General features: G+C 33.6%; 1 protein-coding gene across 1 annotated transcript in view; it reads right to left on the bottom strand.

Moving 5' to 3' along the window:
- Window positions 1-27,182, bottom strand: part of Il1rapl1 (interleukin 1 receptor accessory protein like 1) — a 1,275,516-nt gene that overhangs the window by 534,669 nt on the left and 713,665 nt on the right. Inside the window, exons 4-5 of the mRNA XM_048449782.3 lie at window positions 25,242-25,428; window positions 24,331-24,484 (exon numbers count right to left, since the gene is read on the bottom strand). Coding sequence (XP_048305739.1) covers window positions 24,331-24,484; window positions 25,242-25,428 — 341 coding nt within the window. The remainder of the gene's footprint in view (window positions 1-24,330; window positions 24,485-25,241; window positions 25,429-27,182) is intronic.

Below are 27,182 nucleotides of genomic sequence, written 5' to 3'. Positions count from 1 at the left end.
TCAGAACTTTAATTTGTTTGTTCAAATAATAGGCAGCATATCCTCTACTAATAGGTGGTGGGGAATATGACAGACTGAGAAAGTTCCCACTATCCATATAGGGGAATGAAATAGGCTCAGTAAATGTTCACTGTTTGGCTTACTATACTACCTTTCCCATGAAATCACTGTAGTTAGAGAAATCTTCATTTCTTTACAAACTAGGGTTCAGAATTGTAAGTAGCTTACATATTTTTGACATTCCAAATAGTAAAAAAAATAAACTTTAATGTATCTTACACTCAGGTAGTGTATTTTCCTGAGCTAAGTAGACAAAGTGTATTGATTTGCAAGATGCCCATTAGAGATATGTATCTCAAGGCAGGGTATGTACAAGAAAGTATAAATGAGGAAAGGGGAAAGAGTCATGTTCTATCTGGATTAAATCATTGCCTTCTGCTTTGGAGGGATCAATTGTACTAGTGGGGAAATCATCAAGTAGCTTAGATGCTCTTCAAAGGCTCAAGTATTTGCCAGATACTGTCTACCTCTATCAAGAAGACTGAACATAGTCTCATGCACTACTAAATGAAATTAAGAAATGATAGTTTACCAAGATAATAAAGTTTATTGAAATTGGCCCTCATCTTCACCTCATCCCCATTCTATCACAGGAAAAAAATAAAAGGAGTGGACTTTGTCACTACTGGCTTAGATTGTTCTTTCATTCCCTGCTCAAGAGTGTCAGTGACTCTTTTCTGTCAGTCACTCTTTTCTGTCATGCTCTATTAGCTGTGACTATTACTATTCTTCTACATATAAGGTTGAACATTCAGTTTTTCTCAATTTTTCTTTATCTTCTTTTAGGAGCACTTGATGGACTTCATTGATTTTGGATGTAAAAAAAAGAAAACTGATGCATTCTCGCTCTCTCCCGTTTTCAATTGTTTTTGATCCATTCCCCTTTTAGAAAATAAAAACCCAGAATGCTTTGTATTTATGCAAAAAAAAACCAGAGCAGTTGATGGGAATTATTGGCTGGAATGATTCGGAGCTCCAGAAGTATTCCTCACTAGCAGTCTGGTCAAGCAATCTTAATCTCTAAGATTTTTGTCTTTAAAATGAAAATGATGTTGCTATCTGGAAACATTGAATGATTTATGGAAGTTTTTAAATGAGTTGATAATGAAACATACTTAAATAAGTCTTTAGCAGTCAAAAATTAAAAAAGAGGATACTATTGCTATTTATTAATGTTCTCTTTTCTAATATTATATCCATGCTATGAGTATACAAATCATTAACCTATTAGTATCTTATTATTTAACAATCCTCATCGCCATTCCATCCACATACCAGAAAATGTGGGACTTTATTCAAATCCTGTAATCCTCCTGTAATCCTAAACAACGGCAAAATGAAGGAAATCTCATTTTTCTGTTTTGTATACTGATTTTTCATACAGAACCAGTGTGTTTCATCTGAATTACTCAAGATACATGAGGTCAATTTTCCCTAGATCACATGAAAAGGTAGTTAAATTTCCCAGTCTTTGCTTCTAACTTAAATTGAAATGTGTTATCTACATTGATCAATTAAAATAAAATCACAAAAGCTTACCTGACTTCTTTTTTGATTTTAACAATGTTTAAGAATACCTAAAGATCATCTTCCTTATCAAATCTGTTGCAATACGCATGTAATACCAGCTACTTGGGATATGGAAGAAGAAATAATCCAAGTGTTTGGCTTGTTTTGACTACAGATTGAGTTCAATTCTAGCTTGTACAATTTAGTGAGACCCTGTCTCAAAATCACAGGTGTGGTTGTACACATCTTTAATCTTAGCACTCCAGTGACAAAAGAAGACAGAACTCTGTCATTTTGATGTCATTCTGGCATACATGGTGAGTTCTGGGACAGTATGGCTGCACAGAGGTATACCATCTCCAAATAAACTCAAAATAAGATGTTGTTTTTTACCATTGATTAGTACTCTAATGTGTAAATGCACCACATTTTCTTTATCTATTCTTAGATTGAGGGGCTTTAGGTTGTTTTCAGTTTCTAGCTACTACAAATAATGCTTCTATGATCATAGTTGAACAAATGCCTCTGTAGTATGATTGAGCATCTTTTGGGTCTATGTCCAATAGTGGTATTCGTGGGTCCTAAGGTAGGTCATTTCCCAATTTTCTGAGAAACAGCCATACTGATTTCCAAAGTGGTTGTATAAGTTTGCATTCTCACCAGCAATGGATGAGTGTTTTCCTTATTCAACATCCTCTCTAGCATAAACTATCATTGGTGTTTTTGATCTTAGCCATTCCGACTTGTGGAAGATGATATCTCAGAGACGTTTTGATTTGCATATCCATAATGGCTAAGGATGTTGAACATTTAAGTGTCTTTTTGCCACTTGATGTTCTTCTGTTGAGAGTTCTCTGTTTAAGTCTGTACCTCATGTTTTATTGGATTATTTAGAATTTTGATGCCTAATTTCTTGAATTCTTTATATATTTTGGAGATCAGTCCTCTGTCTCTCCCTCTCTTCCTTTCTTCTCCCAGCATTCAGTCCAGTTTTCTCTGCCTACCTAAGTTCTACTCTACCAGATCAAGGCAGTTTCTTTATTTATAATAGTAATTACAGCACACAGAGGAGACTCCCACATCACAGGATCTTTTTGATTATGTTTGATGTATCTCTTTTATTCTCATTTTGTATCTTATTTTCATATAATTCACATTTTTACATAAGAGATATTTTCTCTAGGAGGTCCCACAGAGATATGCACAGAACAGAAATAAGAGCTTAGTGGTTCAAAGGTACAAAGTGGATGAAAAGTGTCCTTGACAAAATGCATCCAACAGAGGGTATGCTATGTTTGAGTCAGTTTAAATCAGATTGAGTGCCTAAATAACTCACATCACAATTTTCTATCAATGGATGGAAGTTTCTCTGAAAAGCTAACTTGCACATAAAATGAAGTTGAAGGGGTAAATCTAGCTTATTTTGCAACCAAGATATTTTGTAAATATTTATTGAAATAGTAAGTGAAGATTCATTATGATTAGAGATTTTGATATTTTAAGAATAGCTTGTTCTCCATATCAACACTGAAAAATTCAGTATTTTGGAACTGTTAAAGAAGAATAATCTAAAACTTTTCTAGGGTGGGTCTATGTTTTCATGTTAGGCTGTTTTATTCTTGGAAGAAATGCCAAAATAAGTTCAGGTATTTCTTCCAGAAGGTACAAACTCACTTGTAAATTATGTGAGACAATGTTATATAGTAGACAGAACCTCTAGCATGTTTTGTTTTCTACTGATTATTATTTATTCATTGACATTTGATTCCTTAAGTAACATTTATTTTGCAAATGATACTACAGATTATAAAAGGGCAACATAATGAGAAAGTCAAATTAACACATAGTGGTCTTTTCTCAAAAAACTGGTAAATATTCCCACTAATGACTTTTAATATAATTTTTCATAGTGGTTTCTTAGTTTTTCTACATGTGTTCTGATAGCATTAGTCTTCCAATAATTATTTTTTCACATTGCAGGTAATTTTGAAACTTTAAAACTTAAAGTATTTTGTTATATGTGTTTTGAATGAATTGTCAGATCTATGAATGTTTATAAAATACATCAATTGCTTTATAAAAGATCATTGTACTAAATTTAAATAAAAATCACACCATGAAATTTATTAGAAAGAAATACCTTCTAATTCATTTGTAGCAATAATATTAATTTTCTAATAATGAATACACAAATACTTTCAAAAAAGGAGTTGCATTTTAAAATTATCTTATAAATAAACAAAGAACCATTAAATAACTATTTATATAGGCTTATTCTTAAGACTAACTTTATTTGGTTGAGATATTTATAGTAGAATACATTCTTGTTACAAATACACAGTTCAACTTTTGCGCATTCAATATTTCACAAAGTGATGATTAATCGTTTTTCCATTTTATGGTAAATAATTTGAAATGTACTTACTAATAACACCAAAAATAACAAGCCACATCTTACCTCAAATAATTTAGAGGCCAACATTAAAGAAAGTGAATGTGCTGAAATAGCCAAGCAACTACACAGGAGACAAAGTGTGAAAAACAGAACTGACTTCTCTGGAGAAGTGAATGTCCAGAGCTATGCTGTCCCTGATTGCTGACTGGAGGAGTGATATATTGATCTACTATTGAAAACATAGATTTGACACATAAGCAGGAGACAATATAAGAAGAGTGTGTCTAGGCTGGATGGTGGCATCTTCACAGATGAAAGATCTGCTTAAGGCCTTTTGTAACACATAGATGCTGTCCTATGTATGCCTTTGCTTGGTAAGGCTTACTTAATTGTGATTAGAAAAAAATCTGTCAAAGTTGTAAGCCTCACAATCTTAATAGTTTTAAAAAACACAAGGCTATTCTTCACTAAGAAAGCCATACACTGAGAGTTTTCCTGGTCAGTGATCTACTTCTTGTAGTGGAGACCTGAGTCCTTCCACCGTTTAAAGCCTTCAGTGCTCTGCATTGAAAAACTGGAGGAAAGATGGGGGAAACATTACTTCTTTCTTCCTAACTTTGACTCAGAAATAATCTTTCTTCTCATATTCATTGATGAAAAATAGTCAAATGACTCTTAGAATTAAGCAGGTGAGTAGGAAACACAATTCTTGATCAAGAACTTCTTCCTGATGACATTATATAAAGGGGACTCTATTTTATTTCAATTACACAATAAGAACTCTTTGACAAAGTGCAGAAACACATCTACAGAAATTGTTTCCAACTCCAATAGAAGGTCCATTTGGTCTCTGTAATTTATGGCTTCATCTCTTCTGATAACTGACTCCAATGGCTAAAGTATTTGTTAAATCAATTACCTTGTCCTTATTATCTGCCTTGTCTATTTTTAACACCTTTTGGCCATCCAGAAAAAGGCTTCTAAATCTACCTGGAGTAAATACTCACTTCACTAAATTATTTCCTATTTATAATTTAAATAACAACAGTCCAAAAAGCATCCATTACTTATTATTAACTCCATCAAAAAGAACAAGTGGGAATATTGCCTAAGACTAAGAAGCACTCATTTAAACCATTAGAAACTATAATTTGCCTATGTAAGTAAAAATGGTTTTCATCAGACTAATTTTATTTCTTACAAACATTTATCAAATGATCATGTTCAAAGACAACACATGAAGACAAGTCAACACAATTGGTTTATTTAATTCAAGGAGAAATTAGATTAACATAAAATGATCTGATTATGTACCAAAAGGAAAGCATCATTTAAAATAATTGTATTATCTTTGTCTTCAGCCTATTGTTTTAATAGAATTTTAGCAATTTCGCAATTACCAGTGAAAAGTAAATAATTTATTGCTAAGGTGCTACATAATAGGAAATAGTTTTAATATTGATAGATTTTTTACATATTTTATATTTTATACCTGTTGTGTTTGATGCTAACAACTATTAGTGTGTTTAGTATTCTGAAAGGATATATCATTAAGAATGTCATTGACAGTATTAAAATAATACCAAGCTACACACATTTTATTTTCAGGTAATACTTTGAGAAGGTCTTTATTGAACTTCATGTTATATATTGTTGATACCTATCAGACATAAATTTCCATAAATTCAAAAAGGTTGATTTTAATAAAAAACAAGTTTGCATATATCTTCTGCATATTTTATTTCTTAATATGAATTGTAGCTTTAAATAAAGGTGTATCATGTGCTTTGTAACTGTAACTTGTTTCAGACAAAAATGCATATGTATATATACATTATGAAGGTAGATAAAATGGTAGTTATGTTTGTGGTTAGAATATACTTGGGTTAACTTATGAAGCAAGTAATGACAGTATGTAAACAGAACATAGTTAAACTAAATACTCATTAATGGCTCTAGAACGTACATTGTTGACACTTAAACATAGCTGTGGCTACATATAGTACTTCTGTATTTCAAGATAATATCTCTTAGCTGTGTGTATTTTTTTCTTTTCCTGGAAAATGTATTGCAGTAGGTTATTTCAGACAAGGCATATGACATTCCTAAAGAATCTTTGATGCCATTTATAATACAGAAAGTTCTGGTTGATTTGCTGAAATGGAGTCCAATGTTCAACCCAACAGATGATGAAGAAATATATATATTAAGGTCTTCTACTTAAGGCATGGAAGAAGCAGCTTCTTTACATTTTATACAGAAGTCATGAAATATCATTAATTTGCATATTCATGCTGAACTATCCATTTAGAATACATTGGCTTTTTTAGGTTCACCAGATGGAACAACAGATGTTAATATAATGACTAAAAACCTTGGTCAAGCATTTTTGAGAAATGAAAATATGAGATACTCTTAGGAGGCATGTCATATTTTTACATGAAGAATAAAATGTCTATTTTCAGACAGCTTACCAAACTCATCTAAACATATGTGATAAATTTTTTATTAGTTTAAATTAAGCATTAGCATTCATTTTTTTCAACAAGAAATCATTTGTTATTATGGAAAGATATGTAAAAACCCTGTAACATAGTTATTCACCTTTCTCATGGAATACAAAGTAATAAGAATACTTTTAGACTGTTAAAATTTGAGAAAAAACTTCATTATTTAAATGCTTACTATGTTGCCAACTTCTCATATCAAAACACAATATCACAATATCTGGACTTTCTTAGACTTTCTTAGTCATTTTTATTTTCTCAAATCACAAATTTTGTAGAAAATTAGTTGCTCTTCTGTTATTCAGCATTTTTCTAATTTTTAACATTTAACGGCACATCAATAAGGTCTTAAAACCTAAAAAAGTAGTGATATGATTAGTCCATTTAAATTTTGGTACTTTCTATGATTTCATTAATATACTTTAGTTTACATATCTTCATAAGTTTTTGCTAATTTGACGTTTAAGAAAGAAGAAAACTAAAATTGGATAACAATTAAGAATAATAAACAAGATGAGAAAAATAGAGTTACTTAGTGTTTCTATTTTTTCCTCAATTTTGAACAAATGAAAAATCAGAGCTCAGTTTATTAGCACTGGCTACATAGTAAAGCAATAGAATTTTGAGAGTGGAAGTGATTTTGCAATGATTCAGTTGGTGATTCTATGGATTTTTGTTAATTTTGAAATGTAATATGAATTTACTCGAACTAAATTTGAGATAATATAAGGTCAACAGTTTCGATAGATACCTCTTGGTCAAACAAATCAGCTTTGTTTTATTTATACCAAGTAACAAATATCTTGGATTTTTTGTATTGTTTTTATTACACTTACATGTGTGTTGGTTTAATAAAGTTGCTGCAGTTTTCAAAGTGCACTAGCCCTGAAAAATTAGCTAGGTTTCTCATACCAGAAATAAATTCTCTCTTGTTGAACTGGCCTTTAGTCCAATTAGAGAGCAGTGTGTTGTCACCAAGGCATGCATGACACTACTACACCTTAAGGTTACTGTGCCATGCTGATTGTTGTAGTTCATAGACATCATAGCTGACTAGGACTATTAGTTGTTTCTCTTCTCAAGAAGCTTGCAAGGCATGGCTCACATCATGAAAGTTAGCTCAGAGATAGCTTTTAGCTTATATCTAGATTAAGTCCTTTGAGCCCTATTTCTGAACCATATGATGTCTTCAGCGTTAAACTTACCTTCCATCTCTGGGAGGCAAACAAGGGCAACAAGAAGCCTTTAATGTTTTGGGAGTCCCCACCATAATACCTAAATACATTTTAAATATTTATGCTTATACCCACAGATAAATCTAGCTCTTACCCCTCATTAAGAAACATTCTTTGCATTAGATGGAGAAAACGACAGAAAACCACAAACAATCAAGATGGAGATGTGTGTATCCCAGTCTCACCTGATATATCTGCAACATACCTTTTGCACCAAGGCTTAGGGACATTGCTATAGACAAATAAAGTCTGCTCTGAGTTTGTGTCTTTTAGAAGTGTTAGAAAAGCTACACTCATCAACATTGCTGCGTAAACAAGACCTGAACAAGGAAGACACCAGTAGACATTGTTAATATGCAAGGCTGAAAGTTCAGGAGGCCTCAACCCTATAGAAAGAGGTACATGTAGTTAAGGAATGATAAAAGATGGGTAAAACAGTCTTCTTCACGCAGAGCACTTGGTTATCCAACAGCACCTGGTCAGCTCTAAAAGCACACACATACAAGTAACATTATATAGACTGAATTGGTTATACTTACAAACTTAGGAATATATGTGCAAATGTACCAATAAAAAGAGGCCACAAATTTGAGAGAGAGCTAGAGGGAGGGGTTGGAGGAATGAAAAAGAAGAGGAACAATGAAATAATTGTATTATAATATTAATCAAACATATTAAAAATAATGGAACAAATATGGGGAGGCCCATGATACAGTGGGTCCCAGGGTTTGAACTCTGATTGTCAGTAATGAAGGCAAGCATTTATACATGCTTAACTGGTGTGGGAAGTTCTTCTGTATATGTGTTGTTTTTATAGGTTAATGAATAAAGAATTTGCTTTTGGTCAATGGCTTAACAGAATATAGCCAGGCTGGAAAAGATATATAGAGAGAGTAGGTGGAGTCAGAGAGAAGCGATGTAGTCACCAGCAGGAGACAGATGCCTCCACTGGAGCACATCAGAACCTTGCTGAAAAGTAACAGCCATATGGAAATGCACAGATTAATAGAAATTGGGTAATTTAAGACATGAGTTAGTCAGAAATATGCTTAAGCAATTGGCCAAAAATTATTGCAATTATTTCTGTGTGATTATTTCAAGTCAGAGCAGTCAAGAAATGAAACAGTGGCATCTGCCTACAGATTGTTGCCTGGATGACTTGGGCTTACCCATGTGACCAATCACACACTTTGGGTCCAGGTGATTACATGCCCACTCAGGGTTATGAGAAAATAGCGGAAACCATGCCAGTCACTCAGCACCCACACCTGAGCAAGCAGCCAGATTTGGTCTGCTAGGAGTCCACAGGCAGAAGAGCATGAGGATTGTTACTGAAATACACAGATATTTCCAGGCTATGCAGTGTGCTGCATTGCAGATTTAGCTCTTACTCAGATAAAAAGGGTTTACATGCTGCACAGTGCTACCCATAGTTGAGGGCGAGTGGATGGCTCCCACCCAATAGTCTCAGAGGCAGTGAATGGACCTCCACCATGTTGGATTAAGTGGAACCAAAAGGCAAAGGAGTCTTAGTCTTAACCACACTGCTTAGCATTTTAAGAAGTTTTCCTTGTCAGAAAAAGATTACAGATACACAATACAGAAAAATTCAGATGAAAAAGACCTCTAAATGGGTCACAGTGTGTTTAAAAAAATGTATGTAGGCTTGGGAGAGAGAAGAAAAAGAGTATAGAGAGTTATAAAAAGAAATAAATGTATTTTTTAAACTAAAACAAAGTCTTTAAAGAGACAGGGTAAACTTGTAGAAAAAGTAATAGAGTAAGAAAAATAAGCCACATAAAGATGGACTATATACATAGATTCTCGATTATATTATTGTATTTTCTTTGAATTTTTTACTGTGAAGGGGCTAAATACAGAGAGACATTTCATTATATGAACTGCTAAGATAAACAAACATATATATTTTAAAGGTATCTTGACTTCAAAATTTGGGTCTAAGGATTTGTTGTTTTGGAAAATAGGTTCTTCTTTTGCTTCCACAGAGGATAAGAACCTATGGATTCCTTCCAGACTAATGTGGTTTAATGAACCAAGATCCCCTTGAAAAGTCACCAAGAACACCCCTAAAAATTACTTCACCCAATAAAACCAGTAAGCAGTTTGGAGAGAACTATGCCCAAGTTTCCAAATATTGTTTATAAAACTATGTTTACATTTAAAGGGGAATATGCTATAGATATGAATATTTTGTTTTGGTATAAATCTTGGTCTATTGATACAAATTTTAGGTCAATTTTGTTATATGTATATTGCTACTCTTGATTAAGATGTTGTGTTTTTGCAGCCCACTTAAAAATGTAATGTATAATTAAGAAATACAGGTTAATAGATAGTCATTTATAATAGTCAAGTTTGTAGTCATGTTTGTTAGGTTTTCTAGATATATAGAGATACATTTCATTTAGATAGATAATCTTCAAAACTTTCAAAGATCTAGGGAATAAGGCATTTAAAATATTTTAAGCATTTAGGTCTTTTCTCAATAATGAGACACATCTGCTCCTGGCAGTACCAATCTACTTCAAGAGGATGATGGATATCGAAGAGGCTCCTTATAGAGTTTGTTAGCCATTTGGTCAAGAAACTGCTCTTGCCTGGACTGTTTGATGTTATGTTGTGTGAACTGGATATGCAGGACCCACAGAAAAATGACTGCTGAACTTGCTTAAAGGTAAGACCATCCTTTGGGGTTCCTGTTTCATTAAAGAGTCTGCCAGACATTCTGCAGGACACTGACAAAAGCAACTAATGGACTTTGCCATTATAAGGTAGAACAGATCTTCAAATTTCCTGTTTCATATAAAAGACTGCTGGATACTCTGTGAAGGTTGGCTGAAGATGGATGACCCAATGTTACAGAACTCTGGGTGACTAGCCCGACAGAGAGATAGTTCTTTCAATTCAAGAGCTTTGGAAGTTGCTTACAGTGCATTTTCTGTCTTCTTAGGTATTATTTATCCTTCTCTAGTCTTTGATGGAGTTGAAGAATAGCTAGTTATAATTTTCCTTAATTATGATAAAAGATAAAGTAGATATAAGTACTGTAACTATAGTTCAGGCTTGATAACTATTTTGCTATATGTAATTTTACTATGTTAAAGTTAAAAACTTCCTTTTTATTTAAACAGAAAAGGGAAAATGGTGTGAGAAGTCCTTCTGTATGAGTGTTGCTGTTATTAGTTAATGAATAAAGAAGCTGCTTTCAGGCAATGGCTTAGCCGAATATAGCCAGGCTGAAAAAGATATATAGAGAGAGTAAGCAGAGTTAGAGAGTAGGAGACAGACCCTGTGCCATAGCCCACCAGAACCTTGCTGGTAAGCTACATCCATGTGGCAATACACAGATTAATAAAAATGGGTTACTTAAAGATGTAAGAGTTAGACAAAAATATGAGTAGGCTATTGGCCAAACAGTACTACAATTATTACAGATTTCTCTATGTTTATTTTTGAGTTAAGGCAGTTGGGAAATGAACTAGCAGTCTCCAACAATACTTAACAATTTTGCCAATTTAGTGGCAAGAATAAAATTAGTAATGTAACAGATGATTATGATATTGGCTTTATAATTCTATAAGAAACTAAATTAGGGTATGAATGTAGAGGTATCCCAAAACATCAAATAATTTAGCAAATTGTTATGAAATATATTTTAGTCATTAAAATATTTTAAACAGGTTTTGGTAGTGACATTGTATGCTATTAAGTTTTATAAAGCTACATGGAATAAACTACCGATTATTTTGGAGAATTGAAGTTATCACTATCTTTATTGATGATACTCAGATTGAAGTGTCATAAATATGTCACAATCTTTTTTTAAATATTTTGAGATTTGGTTCTCTGTCTCTATCTCCATCCATCACCAAATGAAGGTTCTATGGTGATATGCAAAATATTCATCAGTATAGTTATGGGCCAAGGCCAGTTCAGACACCCTCTCCTCTGCTGCCCAGGGAACAATCTGGGGACCTCTCCTTGGACCTGGGAACCCCTCTAGAATCAAGATTCTTGCAAATCCTAAAATGGCTCCCTTAGTTGAGATATATACTTCCCTGCTCCCATATTCATCTTTCCTCCCTCCCCCCATCTCATTCCCCCAAGCTATCCCCAAACCTCCTCTTCTCCCTTCTCTCTAACCATCTCCCCTTACTTCCAACCCCACTCTTCATGCACCCAAGTTTGCCTGACAATCTTGTCTACTTCCAATATCCAGGAGGATAACTATATGATTTTTTTCAGGTTCACCTTCTTATTTAGCTTCTCTAGGATAACAAATTATAGGCTCAAAGATCTTTAATTAAGGCTAGAATCCACTTATGAGTGAGTACATACCATATTCCTCTTTTTGGGTCTGGGTTACCTCACTCAGTAAAGAGTTTTCTATTTCCATCCATTTGCATGCAAAATTCAAGATGTCATTGTTTTTTTACCGCTGAGTATAACTCTAATGTGTATATGTTCCACACCTTCTTTAACCATTCTTCTATTGAGGGGCACCTAGGTTGTTTCTAGGTTCTGGCTATTAGAAATAGTGCAGCTATGAACATAGTTGAACAAATGCTTTTGTAGTATGATAGGGCATCTCTTGGGTGTATTCCCAAGAGTGGAATTGCTGGGTCCTGAGGGAGATTTGGTATTAGATTATGTTCTTTGTTCATCCTTAAAGCTTTACTTTTAGATATATAATCACCTGTCATCATAAGAACTTCATTGTTCTAAAGTATATTTTCAATCTCAGATTCAATGGGAATGAGAAAATCAAATATACTGGTTGGAATTTTTCCTTAACTTGTCCTATGAAATGTTCCTCACCAGTTTCTAAATTGAAATAGATGAAATGTTGAGTGCACAGTCAGTTTTGCTGATGTGAAAACTAAAAGCACTTAATATAAAGTGCTGACATAAAAGTGGGAGCTTCAAAGACTTATAGAAAAATCATTTCTTGTCAAATTACTGAGCCAACATAAAGCAGTGGAAAAGAGAATCTTATAAAGTGTTTTTGATATGGTAATGAAAATTACATGGTTAAGAACATACATTTTGAAATTATTTTAGGGTGAAATGTATGTGATATAAAATTTACATTTTCAGCCAATTTTAAGCATAAAACTTATTGGTAAGAAGTGTAAAGAAGTGTATTTACAGTAACCACCAGTACATTCATTTCTAGAACTTTTTCATCATCTATCCGAAATTGAGAATCTTGTGTTCATTAAACAATAACTCACCATTACTTTATCTCACAAGCTCTGTAACATCTATTCTACTACATATCTTTGATTTGGCTTATTCTAATCACTTCCTGTAAGTAGATAAAGAGAATCACAGGCAATCAGGTCTTTGTTATATGAAGTAGTAGTAGTAGTAGTAGTAGTAGTAGTAGTAGTAGTAGTAGTTTTACAAAGTAGATAATAGAATCATAGCAAATTGAATTTGACACCAGATAATTGGAAGTAAAGAAGTGACATTAAGAAACCAATAAAATACAGACTTCTACTGAAAAATGAAGATCTATAGGCAATATATGGCTGCTGAATGACAAAAACTCTTTGTTCTCCAGGAATGAAGCCTATGATAGGCTATACAAACCCAAGTGGTCAGTTCTAAACACATATACAAATGCGAAACATTAAATGGACACAGAAAGCATCAAATAAAAGATTATAAATGTGAGAGGGAATGGAGGTTATAGGTAGAGTTGGAGGGCGATGTAGAATATTTTAAATGGAATAAACATAGTACTCAAGTATTTATTACTCAAACGATATAAATTAAAAATATAGAAAGTAAATCTTAAAAGGGAAAAATATAAATTCAGATGTATAGTGGGACATATACATGTACATTTGAATATAAACATGAATATATATACATATTTATATGCATATTAAAAGTAGAAATGCAAACATACATTATTTATCCTGCTTATGCACACTATACTTCACTTTTTAATCAGCTGCATAAAACAAATATATTTATAGTATGTCACATATATAAACTACTATATTTTAATCAATGATATATAAAAGACAATGTTCATATATAAGTAATCCTTGTGCATTGCAAATCCTCAAAGGGAACAGAGGACACCAGGAGAAGAAGGCCCTCTAAATCAATGGAGCAAAGTTCCTGTGAATGAATGGAGATTGTAGAATTAATCACAGAGCCTACATGGGTCTGTACCAGGTCCTCTGCATACATATTGTAGTTTTCAGTTTAATATTTTCATGGGATTCCTGAATGTGTGAACAAGTGGTTCTCCAACTCTTGTGTTTCTCTTGGGGCTCTTTTGTTTCTCTGTTGGCTTAACTTGTTCAAATTGATATGATTTTATTTTAAATTTTATTATATTTTGTTGTTGCCTGTTAGAAACCTGTTCTTTTCTAATGAGAGACAAAAACGGAGTGGATCCAGATGGGAGAGGAAGTAAGGATGAACGAGGAATGGTAGACAGAGGGGAAACTGTATTCATATTATTTTATATAAGAAAAGAATCTATGCAAAAAAAGGGAAAGCAAAAAATAAGTAAAAAAAGTCAAGGAAAAATACTAAAAAATCCCATTTTTTAGAACATGTATATAAGGTATATACTTAAGATTGTAAGTTATTTTTTTGCATAAATTTAGGACACATTTCATGATATGTCATTTTAATTTTTTGCTTAAACTTAAGACACATTTCATTATATGTCATTATACTCAGATACTCCAAAATAAAAAAAAACCTGAAATATTAGTCACTTTTGGTCTCCCCCCATTTCTCTTGGCCTCTTTTATTCTGCAATATATTATACTTAAAAACATACCAAACATGATTTACACATTTGATAAAAATTTTAAAATCCTAAAGAGGACTGGGACTGAACGAGGACGTGATCTAGCCAGATTCTCGGAATTTGGCCGGATTCTCTGACTGTGGCTGGCCTGGGGTCTTTCTGAAATGCCATTGACTATGACACTGGGACCTGTTTCCTCTGCATATGCTGGATTTTGGGGATCCAGTCTGTTTGGACGCTCGCCTTCCTGGACCTGGAGGGAGGGGGAGGGAGCTGGAGCTTCCCACAGGGCAGGAAACCCTGACTGCCCTGGGGGACGGAGGGGAAGGAGGGGGGGAGTGGGGGGAGTGGGAGGGTGTTGGGAGGGGGGGCGGAAATTGAAACTTTTATAATTCAATAAAATTTACTAAAAAAAAAAAAAGAAAAAAAAGAGATATTCCTTGTACTCAGTTATCTATGCTATACTCAGTAACATATCACAATTTAATCTAACCACATTTCATTTCAGAACACAACTGAAAGAATTCAGTTTGAACAGATCTAGATATTACATATGTTTCTATTTGTATAGAAATCACTATTCTAGTGAGTATTTATTGGGTAGCTCTTATACTCCTGCATCTGACTTTGCTGCCCATAAGCATAGGAACATCAGAAATTATGGCAAGCAAGCAGTAGAACCCAATTTCACCCACTATATATAATGGCAATTATTTTATTTAAATTTTAAATACACCTCCAAAATGTATTTATAGTTTTCCTCTTTGGTGAATGTAGGTGGTTATGCCTATAAAGCATTTTACAGGGTGCCTGTCTTATACTTTTTAAAGAAAATTTTTTTTTCTCTAGGGACTAAACTTCAGATCAAGATTAGATATAAAAATTATTTTAAACTCAGAGTTTGCAGCAGAAATGTTTATCTACCTTTTACTTATAAGGTTAAATATATGTACAAGAATTTTAAAAATATTTTAAGACACGGTTTTGTGATGTAACCCAAGCTGGCATTGACTTTGAGATGGTCCTATCTCAGCCTCTTTAATGGTGGCGTGTGCTACTATGCATGTATAAGTGATCCTTGAAGTTCCAAATATGATAGATTTTTATATATAAAAATATCTATAGCTATCAATGCACTTTAGTTTACCAAAAACAACAGGTATATTTGTTTTCAAGGGTATTATTTCTGGCATATTAGCAAACATTCAGAAGAATGTTTTAAATATATGTATATCCATTGCTATTAGTTCATGAAAGGTTGCAAGTCAGTAAAACATGGTTGATTCATTGAAGTATTCAACAAAAACAATTTTCCTAACAGGAAGATAAAATATACCACTTTGAAAGAGACAGAGAAAGGAAAAAATGCCTTTACCCTCAAGCAAGACCCAGAAATACACTATTTAATTACATCACTGGCAGAAGAATTAAAGGTCTCAGTACAATGTGTTTCAGTTGAACCTAAATGATAAATCTTTCATTGCAATCAGCATAGCTAATATGAAAACTACAGTGTCTTACTATTAATTATCTAGTGGAGTAAATCATAGACTGAAGTTCACGGAATTAAATTTTATTCCTACATTTGTCACCATGATGCTTTGTGACCTTGATATAGCCACTTAACCTTTCTTTGCTTCAGCTTTCTCATCCAAAAAAAGAGGAGGAAGATGTATCTTTTGAAAGCATAAATTTATCCCATGGTTGATGGGAAAGTAGTTTAAATATATTGCTGCATTAACTCTGAGAAAAAATGTACCCAGTATGAAAATGTTACTAAAACTATCATGTTTTTAGCACTTTTTCTCCTCCTTTTCATTTTATTTTTCCCAGTAACATTTTCTGTTTTTAACTCCTGACTAATTTGCTTACTTCTCATATTTAGTTAGGAAAAAATTTCAATATAGAAGACTTTCCTTATCCATTCTCTTATTGTTGTTTCTAGTCCTAAAAGTGACATCCATATTTCTAAAAGAACCTTATGTGACCAATACTTAATGGTGGTTTATACTTATGGTTAATATTTTCAGACCAGATATGTTGATACTTTGAACAAGTATATGTTTTCCTTATTAAAAATTCTACAAGAGCACTAGTTGCTCTTCCAGAGGACCTGGGTTCAATTCCCAGCACCCACATGGCAGCTCACAACTGTCTGTAACTCCAGTTCCAGGGAGTTTGATGCCCCGAAGCAGACATACATGTAGGCAAAATCACGAATGAACATGAAATAATAAATAAATAATTTAAAAATATTTCTTAAAAAAAGAAACAAAGTATTTTAATGACAAAAATGTTAAAGCAATCAAAAGAAATCTAATTTATTTTAAGATTATCAGGTTTAATGTGGATCATTTTCCACATACATTTTTTTCCACATTGACATTTTCAGAAATAATTTGGAAAAGAGCTACTGCTAAATATATATTTTTAGTAAAAGATAGTTTAGTATAAGGAATTTAAATATCTGTCATTTGTCCTTTTATATCAATAGAGATTTGACTATTTGCACATTTTTGCTTGCCATCTGTGGTGGATTGTATATAGGAATGGTCGCTATAGGCTCATGTGTTTGAATGCTTGTCACATAGGGACTGGCACTATTAAGATATATGGTACAGTTGGAGTAGGGGTGGTCTTGTTGGAGGAAGTGTAGCACTGTGGAGGTAGGCTTTCAAGTCTCATATGCTCAAGTTATGCCCACTGCAGCACCAAGTTCCCTTCTGATGCCTGCGAATCAAGACAGAGAACTCTCAGCTCCTTCTCTACACCATGTCTGCCTGCTTGTGACCAGGCTTCATGTTATGGATAACGGACTAAACATTTGAAACTGTAAGACAGCTTCAATTAAATGTTTAAGGAAAACACCATGCTGTGATCATGTTGTCTCTCCACAGCAATAAAACCCTAAACAAGGGAGAAGCTGGTACCAAGAGTGGAGTAGTTCTGTGATGGGTTGGACATTATTTTTCTTTGGAAAAACATGGATTTTGGGATTGTGTATTAGAAAAGATGTTGAAACCTTTAAGTGTGTCTAAGTGGACGATCTTAGTAGGAACCTGGAAGACAGTGGTGCTTAGTGACCTGGTTCAAGGGATTTCAGAGGAGAACAAATTCAGTATGTGATCTAGAGAATGGTTTGGTGATAATTTGGTGAAGAATGTGGCTGGTTTTTGCCTTGTTCAAGCAGTATAAATGAGGCTAAATTGAAAAGATTTGGATGAATTTCCTTGGCAGAAGAAATCTCAAAGCAGCCTAGTATTGACTCTGTCAGAGTTATTAACGATCACTAATATAAAGATTTATAATGAAACAGAGCAAACTGGACAAGCAAAATTATAAAATGTACAATTTGAGAAGTAAGGGGGCACCAGGAAGTGAAATGGAACTGAGTTCTGTGTTTAAGGAGATGAGAAAATTAAAGAAAAGTCAGGTGTTAAATTGAATAAAGGTAGTGGTGACCTCAGGGCAATATTCCATTCAGCTAAGTTTGCAACTTGTGAAAAGGAATTAAATTAAAGCATAGAGTAGAATGTTGTGGTGTGTGCCTTTAATTACAGCACTCTTTAGAATGGGGTTATGGAGTATATCTTTATGACTATGGAAAGCTTCTGAGGCCAGGTGTTTGTCAGTGATATACCTGAGTGGAGGGCCAGAGAGGTCATTGCATGAAGCTGTGAAGGTGATGCCCCTATTGCCCAAGAGATCCTAAAATTTTGGAGATGCCAGAGTCATGGGATACCTGCTGAAGAAAGCTGATAACAGGAAGCAGAACCAGCCCAAGTGAGAAAAGTGTGTTGCAGTCAAAAAAGGTGAAAGGAGTTGGAGATATGAAGAGTGCTTTGACATCAGACATGGAGATGCAGAATTTGGAGTTTGCCTAGCTGGTCCAGTATTTCCTTACTATGCTCACTTATCTATGTTTTGGAATGGTAATGTGTATCCTGTGTCATTATATGTTGGAAGCATGTGATCTGATTTTTTTAATTTTGTTTTTATAGGAAATGACAGTTAAGAGACTTCATGACTCTCAGAAGAGACTTTGAACATTAGACATTTAAGTAAGTTTGAGACTATTAAAGACTATGGGCCCTTTGATGTTGGACTAAATGAATTTCTTCATTATGATATGGCTAGAAGCTTATGGAGTCCTGGGGGTGAAATGTGGTTGTTTGAATTGTAATGGCCCCACAGACTCATATGTTTGAATGCTTGGCCCATTGGGAGTGGCAATATTAGAAGGTATGGCCCTGTTGGAGTTGTTGTAGCCTTGTTGGATGGAGTGTAGCACTGTGGGGTTAGGCTTGAGATCTCATATGCTCAAGCTATGCCAAGTTTGAACCACAGTCCTTTTCTGCTGCCTGTGGATCAAGATGTAGACTTTTCAGTTACATCTCCAGCACCATGTCTGTCTGCATGCCACCATGCTTCTCAACACAGATAACTGACTAAACCTCTGAAACTGTAAGCCAGTTCCAATTAAATGTTTTCCTTTATAAAAGGCACCAAGGTCATTGTGTCTCCTCATACTAATAAACCCCTAACTAAGACTCTATCATTATTCAGGAAATTATTGTACAATTCTAAATAGAAGTCTATAAATTAAAATGCAGTTAAATCTTAGGGCCACTAAGCAATCATCAGATTGATAGGTAGCAGACATCTATATTCTTTCTAAAAAATAGCGTTCACTTCTTTTAGTACCTCTAATTTTATTTGCCTTTCATCTCAAGCCACCGGTTTGGTCTGCATCTTCTCATCCCATAGGCCAGTTCAGTTACTCCAAGATACTCCTTGCCCACAGGACTAGGTAAAATGGTTCCTTTCTATTCCAAACAGTTCATCTTCTTTGCAATCTTGTTTCTCTGAGCTGCTATACAGATATCATTCTTCCTCACTTGTCCTGCCAGAACTCCTCGATCTTGCTTCTAAGTGGTTCCATATAGTTCCCTGGGATCTCTCACTACCATGCTTTATAGTAGGCCCAGTCCTTTCGACTTTATAAAGCTGCCTCTTCTCTAGTGCATCCAGATAAGTTCTTCCCCTTCTGACTCCCTAGGTCCCCTTGTTACATACCTAGTTTTCTCAGATCTTCATCTCCCTACAAATAGTTGATCAGAGTGTCTTCTGTGTCACCCAAGCTGACTTGGAGAGCTACACCAGAAGACAGCAGAGGCGAGGACCAACAAAGGATGTTGTTGACTCTTGGAGAGTGTCTCTTTGTACAGACAATAGTAAACTATCAAAAAGAAGACTATGGATAGAAATTGCTGTTCTCAACACACACACACACACACACACACACACACATACACACACACACACAATCTCAACTTTTTTATAACTTAATTCTCTCCTGTAGGATATAGACCTGTATTGAGAAAGGTGATTAGGATAAAAATGAAGATATACCTGACAAACTACTTCAGATACAAATGTCTCAATAAAGAAATGAACCTAACATTAAAAAACAAGACAACATGGCCCAAAATTAGTAAGCCAATGGTAACGAACCGCAATGAGAACTACCTATAAGATCTTCTAGAAAAAGAATTTAAATAATTAAAGCTATGTATGAACAACTCAAAGAGGATATGAAAATACTACAAAAGAATAAAAACCAAGAGCTTAATGAAATGTGAAAATTAATGAATGATTTGAAAGTATAATTCAATAAAGATGTACAATTACTGAAGAAAAGCCAAACTGAAATGATAGTAGAAATAAAAAATTAAATAAGACAAGTAAGAACTTCAGTGATCACTTAATCAACAGACTGGATCATGGGTGGAAAAAAGCCAAACTGGATGACAAAGTAGAGAAACTGGATCACTCAGTAAGAGTTGATGAAAAATTTTTTAAAAATAGAACAAGAAAAAGAGTTTCAACATCGTGAAGAGATTTAACTTTCAAATTATGGGCATGGAGGAAGGAGAAGATAGCAAAGGTGTACAGAACATTTTTAATTGTAGAGAAAAAATTATCTGAACCTAGAGAAAGAGTTACCTGTATATTTATGAGGTCTATAGAATATCAAATAGACAGGAGCAGAAAAGAAAGTCCCTATGACATAACATTGAGAGATACAGAATAAAGAAAGGCTATTGAAAATTCTAAGAGAGAAAGGTCTTTCACTTATAAAGGCAGGTACATTAGTAGAGCAAGTGATTAACAGAAATGTTTAAATCCAGCAGTACCTAGAAAGATATTGAATATTTGAAAAATGCCACAATTTTATACCCAGCACAACAAATGAATAATACTTTTCTGTCCCTATGATAAAATACTATGACCAAAATAAAATTAAGGAATAAGGAATTTATATTGACTGATGTTCAAGAGTGAGAAAATTCATTAGGGTGAAGAAGTCATACGAATTTCAGTAGCTATACCCATAAAGTTTCATCAATATGATACCAAAGCATGACCTTAACAAGGATGATGACAATTTTAATGAGTTTGTGAGAAAGTCCTTTAGGCCACAACCCTACACAAAGAGCCATGGGCAGCTAAAAAATTCTGAGATTAAGAAAAATAGCCTTCCTGAGCACACCAGTTGATTTTCCAATAGCACATGATTGGCCCTAAAAGCATACATTGAAATCATATTATACAGACTTAACAGGTTGTAGTTTTGGGCTTAGGAGTGTGTGTGTGTGTGTGTGTGTGTGTGTGTGTGTGTGTGTGTATGTGCGTGTGTGTGTGTGCGTGCGTGTGTGTGTGTGTGTGTGTGTGTGTGTGTGTGTGTGTGTATGTAGTTAAAATATAGAGATTAAGGAGAGGAAATTGAAAGCTGTAAGAAAGAAAGGTCATTCATTTATAAAGTCAGGTTATTAGAACAACAAATGAGTATTTAACAGAAAATTTTAAATCCAAGAGGGCCTGGTAAAATATGTATGTAACAACAAGTAGTAAAAAATGAGACCGCAAATTTGAAAGAGAGGAAGGAAGAACATATAGAACGGCTTGGATAGGGGAAAGGGAAAGGGAAATGATATTAAAAATGAAAGAAATATTTGTAATAGGGTCATAGTCTTTTCTAAAGAGGAAATACACATGGTTGAGAAATATCTTTTAGATATTCAATGCCATTAGTCCTCAGGGAATCACAAATTGAAATTGAAATTGCATTAAGATGTTAGCTTACCCCAGTCAAATAAGTAAGGTAGGAAGGAGAGAGAGGAGTAGGGGCAACAAATTCTGGCTTGAATATGAGGAAAGGGGAATACCTATGTACCAATTAGTATGAAGGTTTCTAAAACAAAACAGAACAAAGCAAAAACAGTAGTAGAATTATGACATGATCCAGATTTCTCACTCCTGCGTATATGACCAAAAGAAATAAAGTCATCATATAAAAGAGATTCCTGTATATATTCATGTTTAATTTGACATTTTTTTCTTTTTTCTTTTATTATTTGCTCATATAAGACATCACAACTACAGTTTGCCCTCCCTCCTTTTCTCCCAGCCTCTCATTCCCACCTTTCCCTCCCCCATCTGTTTTCCTCTCTTTACAGTTAGAAAGAAGAAGGCTTCAATGGAATATCAGCTGGACAAGGCATACCAGATAAAGGGTTGAATAGAAGGGAGGTGTTCATGATGAACACATAATACAGGAATGCGTAGATTTATCAAGTGAGACCTATTAATTAATATAATTTATTTCTGCTGAAATCACCAACCTTCTTTTGGAGATCAGGACTTAAGTATTCTTAGTTTTCAAATGAATAAAATGAAAATGTTTTGTACAAATCCAGAAAGTACAGAAAATTATAAAACAATGTAAGAGCACAAAGTTCTACTTTTACATTTACCTAATGTTCTTATTTATGATTTTTCTCAATTCAAGATATAATGTTTAGTTTCTAGCTGACTCATAATGGATTGTATTTATAAATCTTAGTGTTTCTAGACAAAGAATGACATGCTTACCATGGATACATACATTTTCCTTTCTAAAGTGTTAATGCAAAAAATGAAAAATATCTTTATTCAGAATATCATTTTCATTCATATTTTTAGGTTCTTTTTTTCTAAATACCTAATGCTAGGAAAATCTATTGCAGTATACTTTGTAAGCTAAAATTGGAACAGAAAAATTTTAGTATTTATTGTGTACACTTGCATATTTTTCACTGAACTGTCAAAACAATGGGAATAAAAGTGATAAAGTGCTCCTCTGAATTTTTCTATAGACTGATCTATTACACAAAACTAAACTGCAGACCAAATGATTGCAAATCATACATACATTTATGACAGGTATATAATACACACCAGAGACTAAATGTGTGTTGACTATTCAAGTCTATCATTAATTGCAAGTGTCAGCTGCTCACTATTAGTTATTTTTATCAGAGGTTTTACCAAAGAGCATCTCATGTAAAGAACTTTCCCATAGTTAGAATAATTGGTATTTGGCAAATGAGTCACATGAAACAATGAAGTTTTGAGTCAAATTATATCATAATTCAAGATTTGAAAAAAATGAATTCTTATATGATGCATGGATACATGTACACATAAAAAAGATATTTGATATAGAAGAAAGATATTTTACATGCATTAATGAAGGTATGAAATTAATTAATATTATGGTGTTCTAAATATGTTTCACAAATATGACCCCCCAAAGTTATCAAAAACCTCTTTCAATAAGCATGTGTAAATATATGTAATTTCCCATTTGCTGAACATTTTTATTTTCTCACTCACTGCAAATTTATATATATATATACATACATATGCATATATATGCATATCCATACTATCTTAAATAATTTGACACTTGAAAATCCCCTAGGAGCAAATTTCATCTTCATCATTTAATACATTAGTAAACTAAAACTCTGGAGCTTAAAATAATTCAAATAAGCTTGTTAGACTGGTAAATTAATTGTACACTATTTCTAATAAGCAGTTCTCTGATACTATTCTGATTACTTTTTGCATCAACAAGATATCAGCAGGATTCTGTGATTCTTAAATCACAGAACTAGGCTCTCCGAATGTGGGTAACAGTTGTGTGGCTTGGGAGTTTTGAGGGCCACTGGCCATGGAACCAGTATTTATCCCTAGTGCATGAACTGGCTTTTTAGAGCCCATTTCTTGTGGAGGGATACCTTGTTCAGCCTAGATACAGGGTGAAGGTCCTTGATCCTGCCTCAAGTAATATGACAGACCTTCTTTACTTCCCATGGGTGGCCTGACCCTCTCTGAGGAGTGGATGGGATGTGTGGTGTGGGGAAGTTGCAGGGGAGAATGAAGAGGGGAGGGAGAAGGTACATGGATTGTTACGTAAAATAAAAAAAGATTGTTTTAAAAAATAAAATAAAAATGAATCTTACTTTTTCAAATGATTTTTTTCTGAGATTGTTTTTTACCTAAGAGATTATATGTGTCATTTATATAATGGCAAATAAGTCAAAATGAAAAATTATTTGTCTAATGTTCAGCAGGACATAAATGCAGAGGTAGATTTTATGTATTCTATTCCATTGCTTGAGAAAATGTTTCTAAAAATGATTCCACTACAAAGTACAAGCACGATCTTCAAAAATTGTAAACTCATTATTTCAAGTACTTTCAAAAGCTAACATTTGTATAATTCCCTAAATATATTCTATTTAACCTTTCAAATGTATTTCAGCACAAGATGATTTAAAACACAAGGAGGATAAATTTCACCTATAGGAATCCACTTAGTATTTGGTTGAGTGTTTCTTTCATTACCCACATTGAAAAACATCAGTATGCAGCCCTGAAACTGACGCACAAGGCAGTTTATCTACTTACAAATAAAACAGTGACAGTGATTACCTGTAACAGTTAACTCAGTGGTTCTTCTCACAACAAAGCCGCCATATTTTAGTTCACAGGTGTAGTTTCCAATGTCATCTTCTTTGACTTCTCTTATGAGTAAAGTATCTCTTTTGAACACAATACTTGGTCTCCATGCTTTTGTTCTACATTCCTACACAAAATCCATAAAATCAGGTGGTACATATGACAAATAAGAAATATTTTAAATCACTAAAGCAATAATTTTGGTTTCATTAAAAACACTCACACAACATCTCCTGTAGACCAAGCTGGCCTTGAACTTGCTATGTAATTGATATTAGGCTTTAAGTCCTGATTGTTCTGCCTCATGGTAGGTTTAGAGGCATGCATTACAATGCTTGATACGTAACAGTAATTTGTATATTATGATTTTACAGGGGCTAAAGATTTGGAATTGATTCAAAGAAATTACATTTATTTTCCAAATCTGGAAATCATGAACATCCCCTTGGAGAGTAGTTTTAGGGTCACATTAACTTGTTAATGGTACTACTTTGGTAGTAGATACATATTGATTTGTTAGATACAGTATCAGGTATATGTTAATCACACTCAACATAAAATTTATTTTTTCAGATGGCCCAGGTCCTATTCCTAAAACCCACATGGCCACTCACAACCGTCTATAACTCTAGTCCTAGGGTTCTGATGTCCTCTAATTTCCTCTGTAGATTCTGTATGCTAATGATGCACAGACATACATTCAGGTAACACTTGTACCATAAAATTAAAATAAATATAATTTCATAATAACCTATAATGAGCAATACAACTTGGTATAGTACTCTGTACAACATGAGGTATAACTTAATATTTCATCCAGATTTCTTTAAAATAAGATATACATTAAATTATTTACAGGCAATAAAATCTTCTAGAGTCCATACCTTGTACCAAAGGATTTCAGGTTCCCTGCTTGGTAATAAAAAGTCCTCTATGTCTCGGCATGAAATTTCCTTGCTTTTGCTAAGTTCAGCTTTTTCAAAGTACTTCATCTTGGAATTGTAGCAGAGTCCAGTGTCATTTTCTCCTACTGTCAGTGAGATGGATACTTTCATGCAGTATGTGGAGTTCCTGTAACAAAGCAGAATTTATATGTGACCTATTGTGAATGGGAAATAAATGATGCCAATGCAGAGTGTTCAACTTCTTCAGAAAATGAATAAATGAAAAAAAATAATAGAGAAATCCTTCATTGTTTAATGCTTTTTTCTTGGTAAGTTGACTTACTGCAAAGGATTGCCTACTGTCTACCAACTAAGAAATACTAGGCTTTATAAATCCAGACATGCACATTATATTTATTTTTTTTAAAAGTTATATCTGGATTAAATTCTAAAACTATTTACTAGATATATATCTATGCATAAAAGTGGGAAGAATAAAGAAAAATTTAGGACAAAAAATGTCATACTTAGGTTTGTAGTAAAACCGGCAAGGTAAACATAGAGGTAGGGGGTCCAACTGATCCCTTAAGTGAAATAATAGAATAAGAATAATACCATGGAGTTCTTATGACACTTTTAAACTAGATAGGTGGAGAAAGGTTTGATGAGTGTGAGACAACAACAAGTTTGGTCAAAATACTGAAATGAACAGTTGCAATTACAGTTGCAATTACACATACATATCTGTTTGGCTTAAGATCTAGCTGGGTGGTGGTGGTGCATGCCTTTAATCACAGCACATGGGAGGAAGAGGCAGGCAGATTTCTGTGAGTTCGAGTCCAGTCTGGTCTACAAGAGCTAGTTCCAGGAAAGGCACCAAACACCAAAGCTACACAGAGAAACCCTGTTTCAGAAAAACAAACAAACAACAACAACAACAACAACAAAAAACCCTCCATGATGTGTCAAAGGTCAATACTTTACTGATGTGTTCTGCATAACTGGGGAAATAAGTCAGCATCCTATTTTTTCTTGTAGAATCTTAAATTATGATAAAAATTTAGAAAAACTTAGAGTAAAAATTATTTTCAAAGATATTATGAATAGTTGGAAAAAATGAGTATGTAACTAAATTGTTACATTTTGCTTAGTATTTATATGTCTAGATATTTAATGCAGTATATTTTATGTGATACTGAAAAATGAAAATTAAGAAAAGCATTGAATTCAAAGGTTGGAAAGGATCTTTTTCTTGGTAAGTGTTCAACAGGTCATTCCATTAAAATCTTGTGCTCACAAATTTTGTTACATTGATAAAATAATTTTTCTGTCACCAGCCTCTTAGAAACAAGGAAGAAGAGTGTAAATGTAAACAATAGCAATTTAACATAATGTGTAATAGAAAATCATGTGAACTACCAAAGTTGTTTCAAAAAGAAACAAGGTTTCCTAGCTACTTGGATTGTCTTCAAGAATGAATAACAATTTGGCAATCATCAAAACGGCAATTTCAAGTAATGCTGTGCACAAAGCCTGGAAGGAACAAAAAGAGGATATGTTAGAAAGGACTCGAGAAAGATAGATTCACGGGAACCAGACTGAAAAACATGCAACCTATTTCTAAGTGTTAGACTTGATATTATATGATAATGAAATTTATATTTTGAAAGTTTTTTCCTATTGTAATGGAAAAATAGATAATATGGGAAGGAAGAAAAACTGAATGCAATTTAGTAAAATGGAAATGAGCTGCATTAATTTAGGAAAAATGGTAACCTCAAATAGTTTACATTGGCATAAGAAAGAAGAGTTTAGTTCAAAATGTAATAGTAAGGAACAAACAGAGAGTCACACAAGATGTAGAATATTTTAGTAATTGATTATATTAAAAGTAGATTCAATATTTTAGTATAAGAAACAAAACAAAGAATTCTGAGATAA

Source organism: Myodes glareolus, chromosome X, assembly GCF_982192425.1.
Source record: "Myodes glareolus chromosome X, mMyoGla1.1, whole genome shotgun sequence".
NCBI lineage: Eukaryota > Metazoa > Chordata > Mammalia > Rodentia > Cricetidae > Myodes > Myodes glareolus.
The sequence above is the reverse complement of the archived record's forward strand: the minus strand, read 5'-3'. Positions and strand labels throughout refer to the sequence as shown.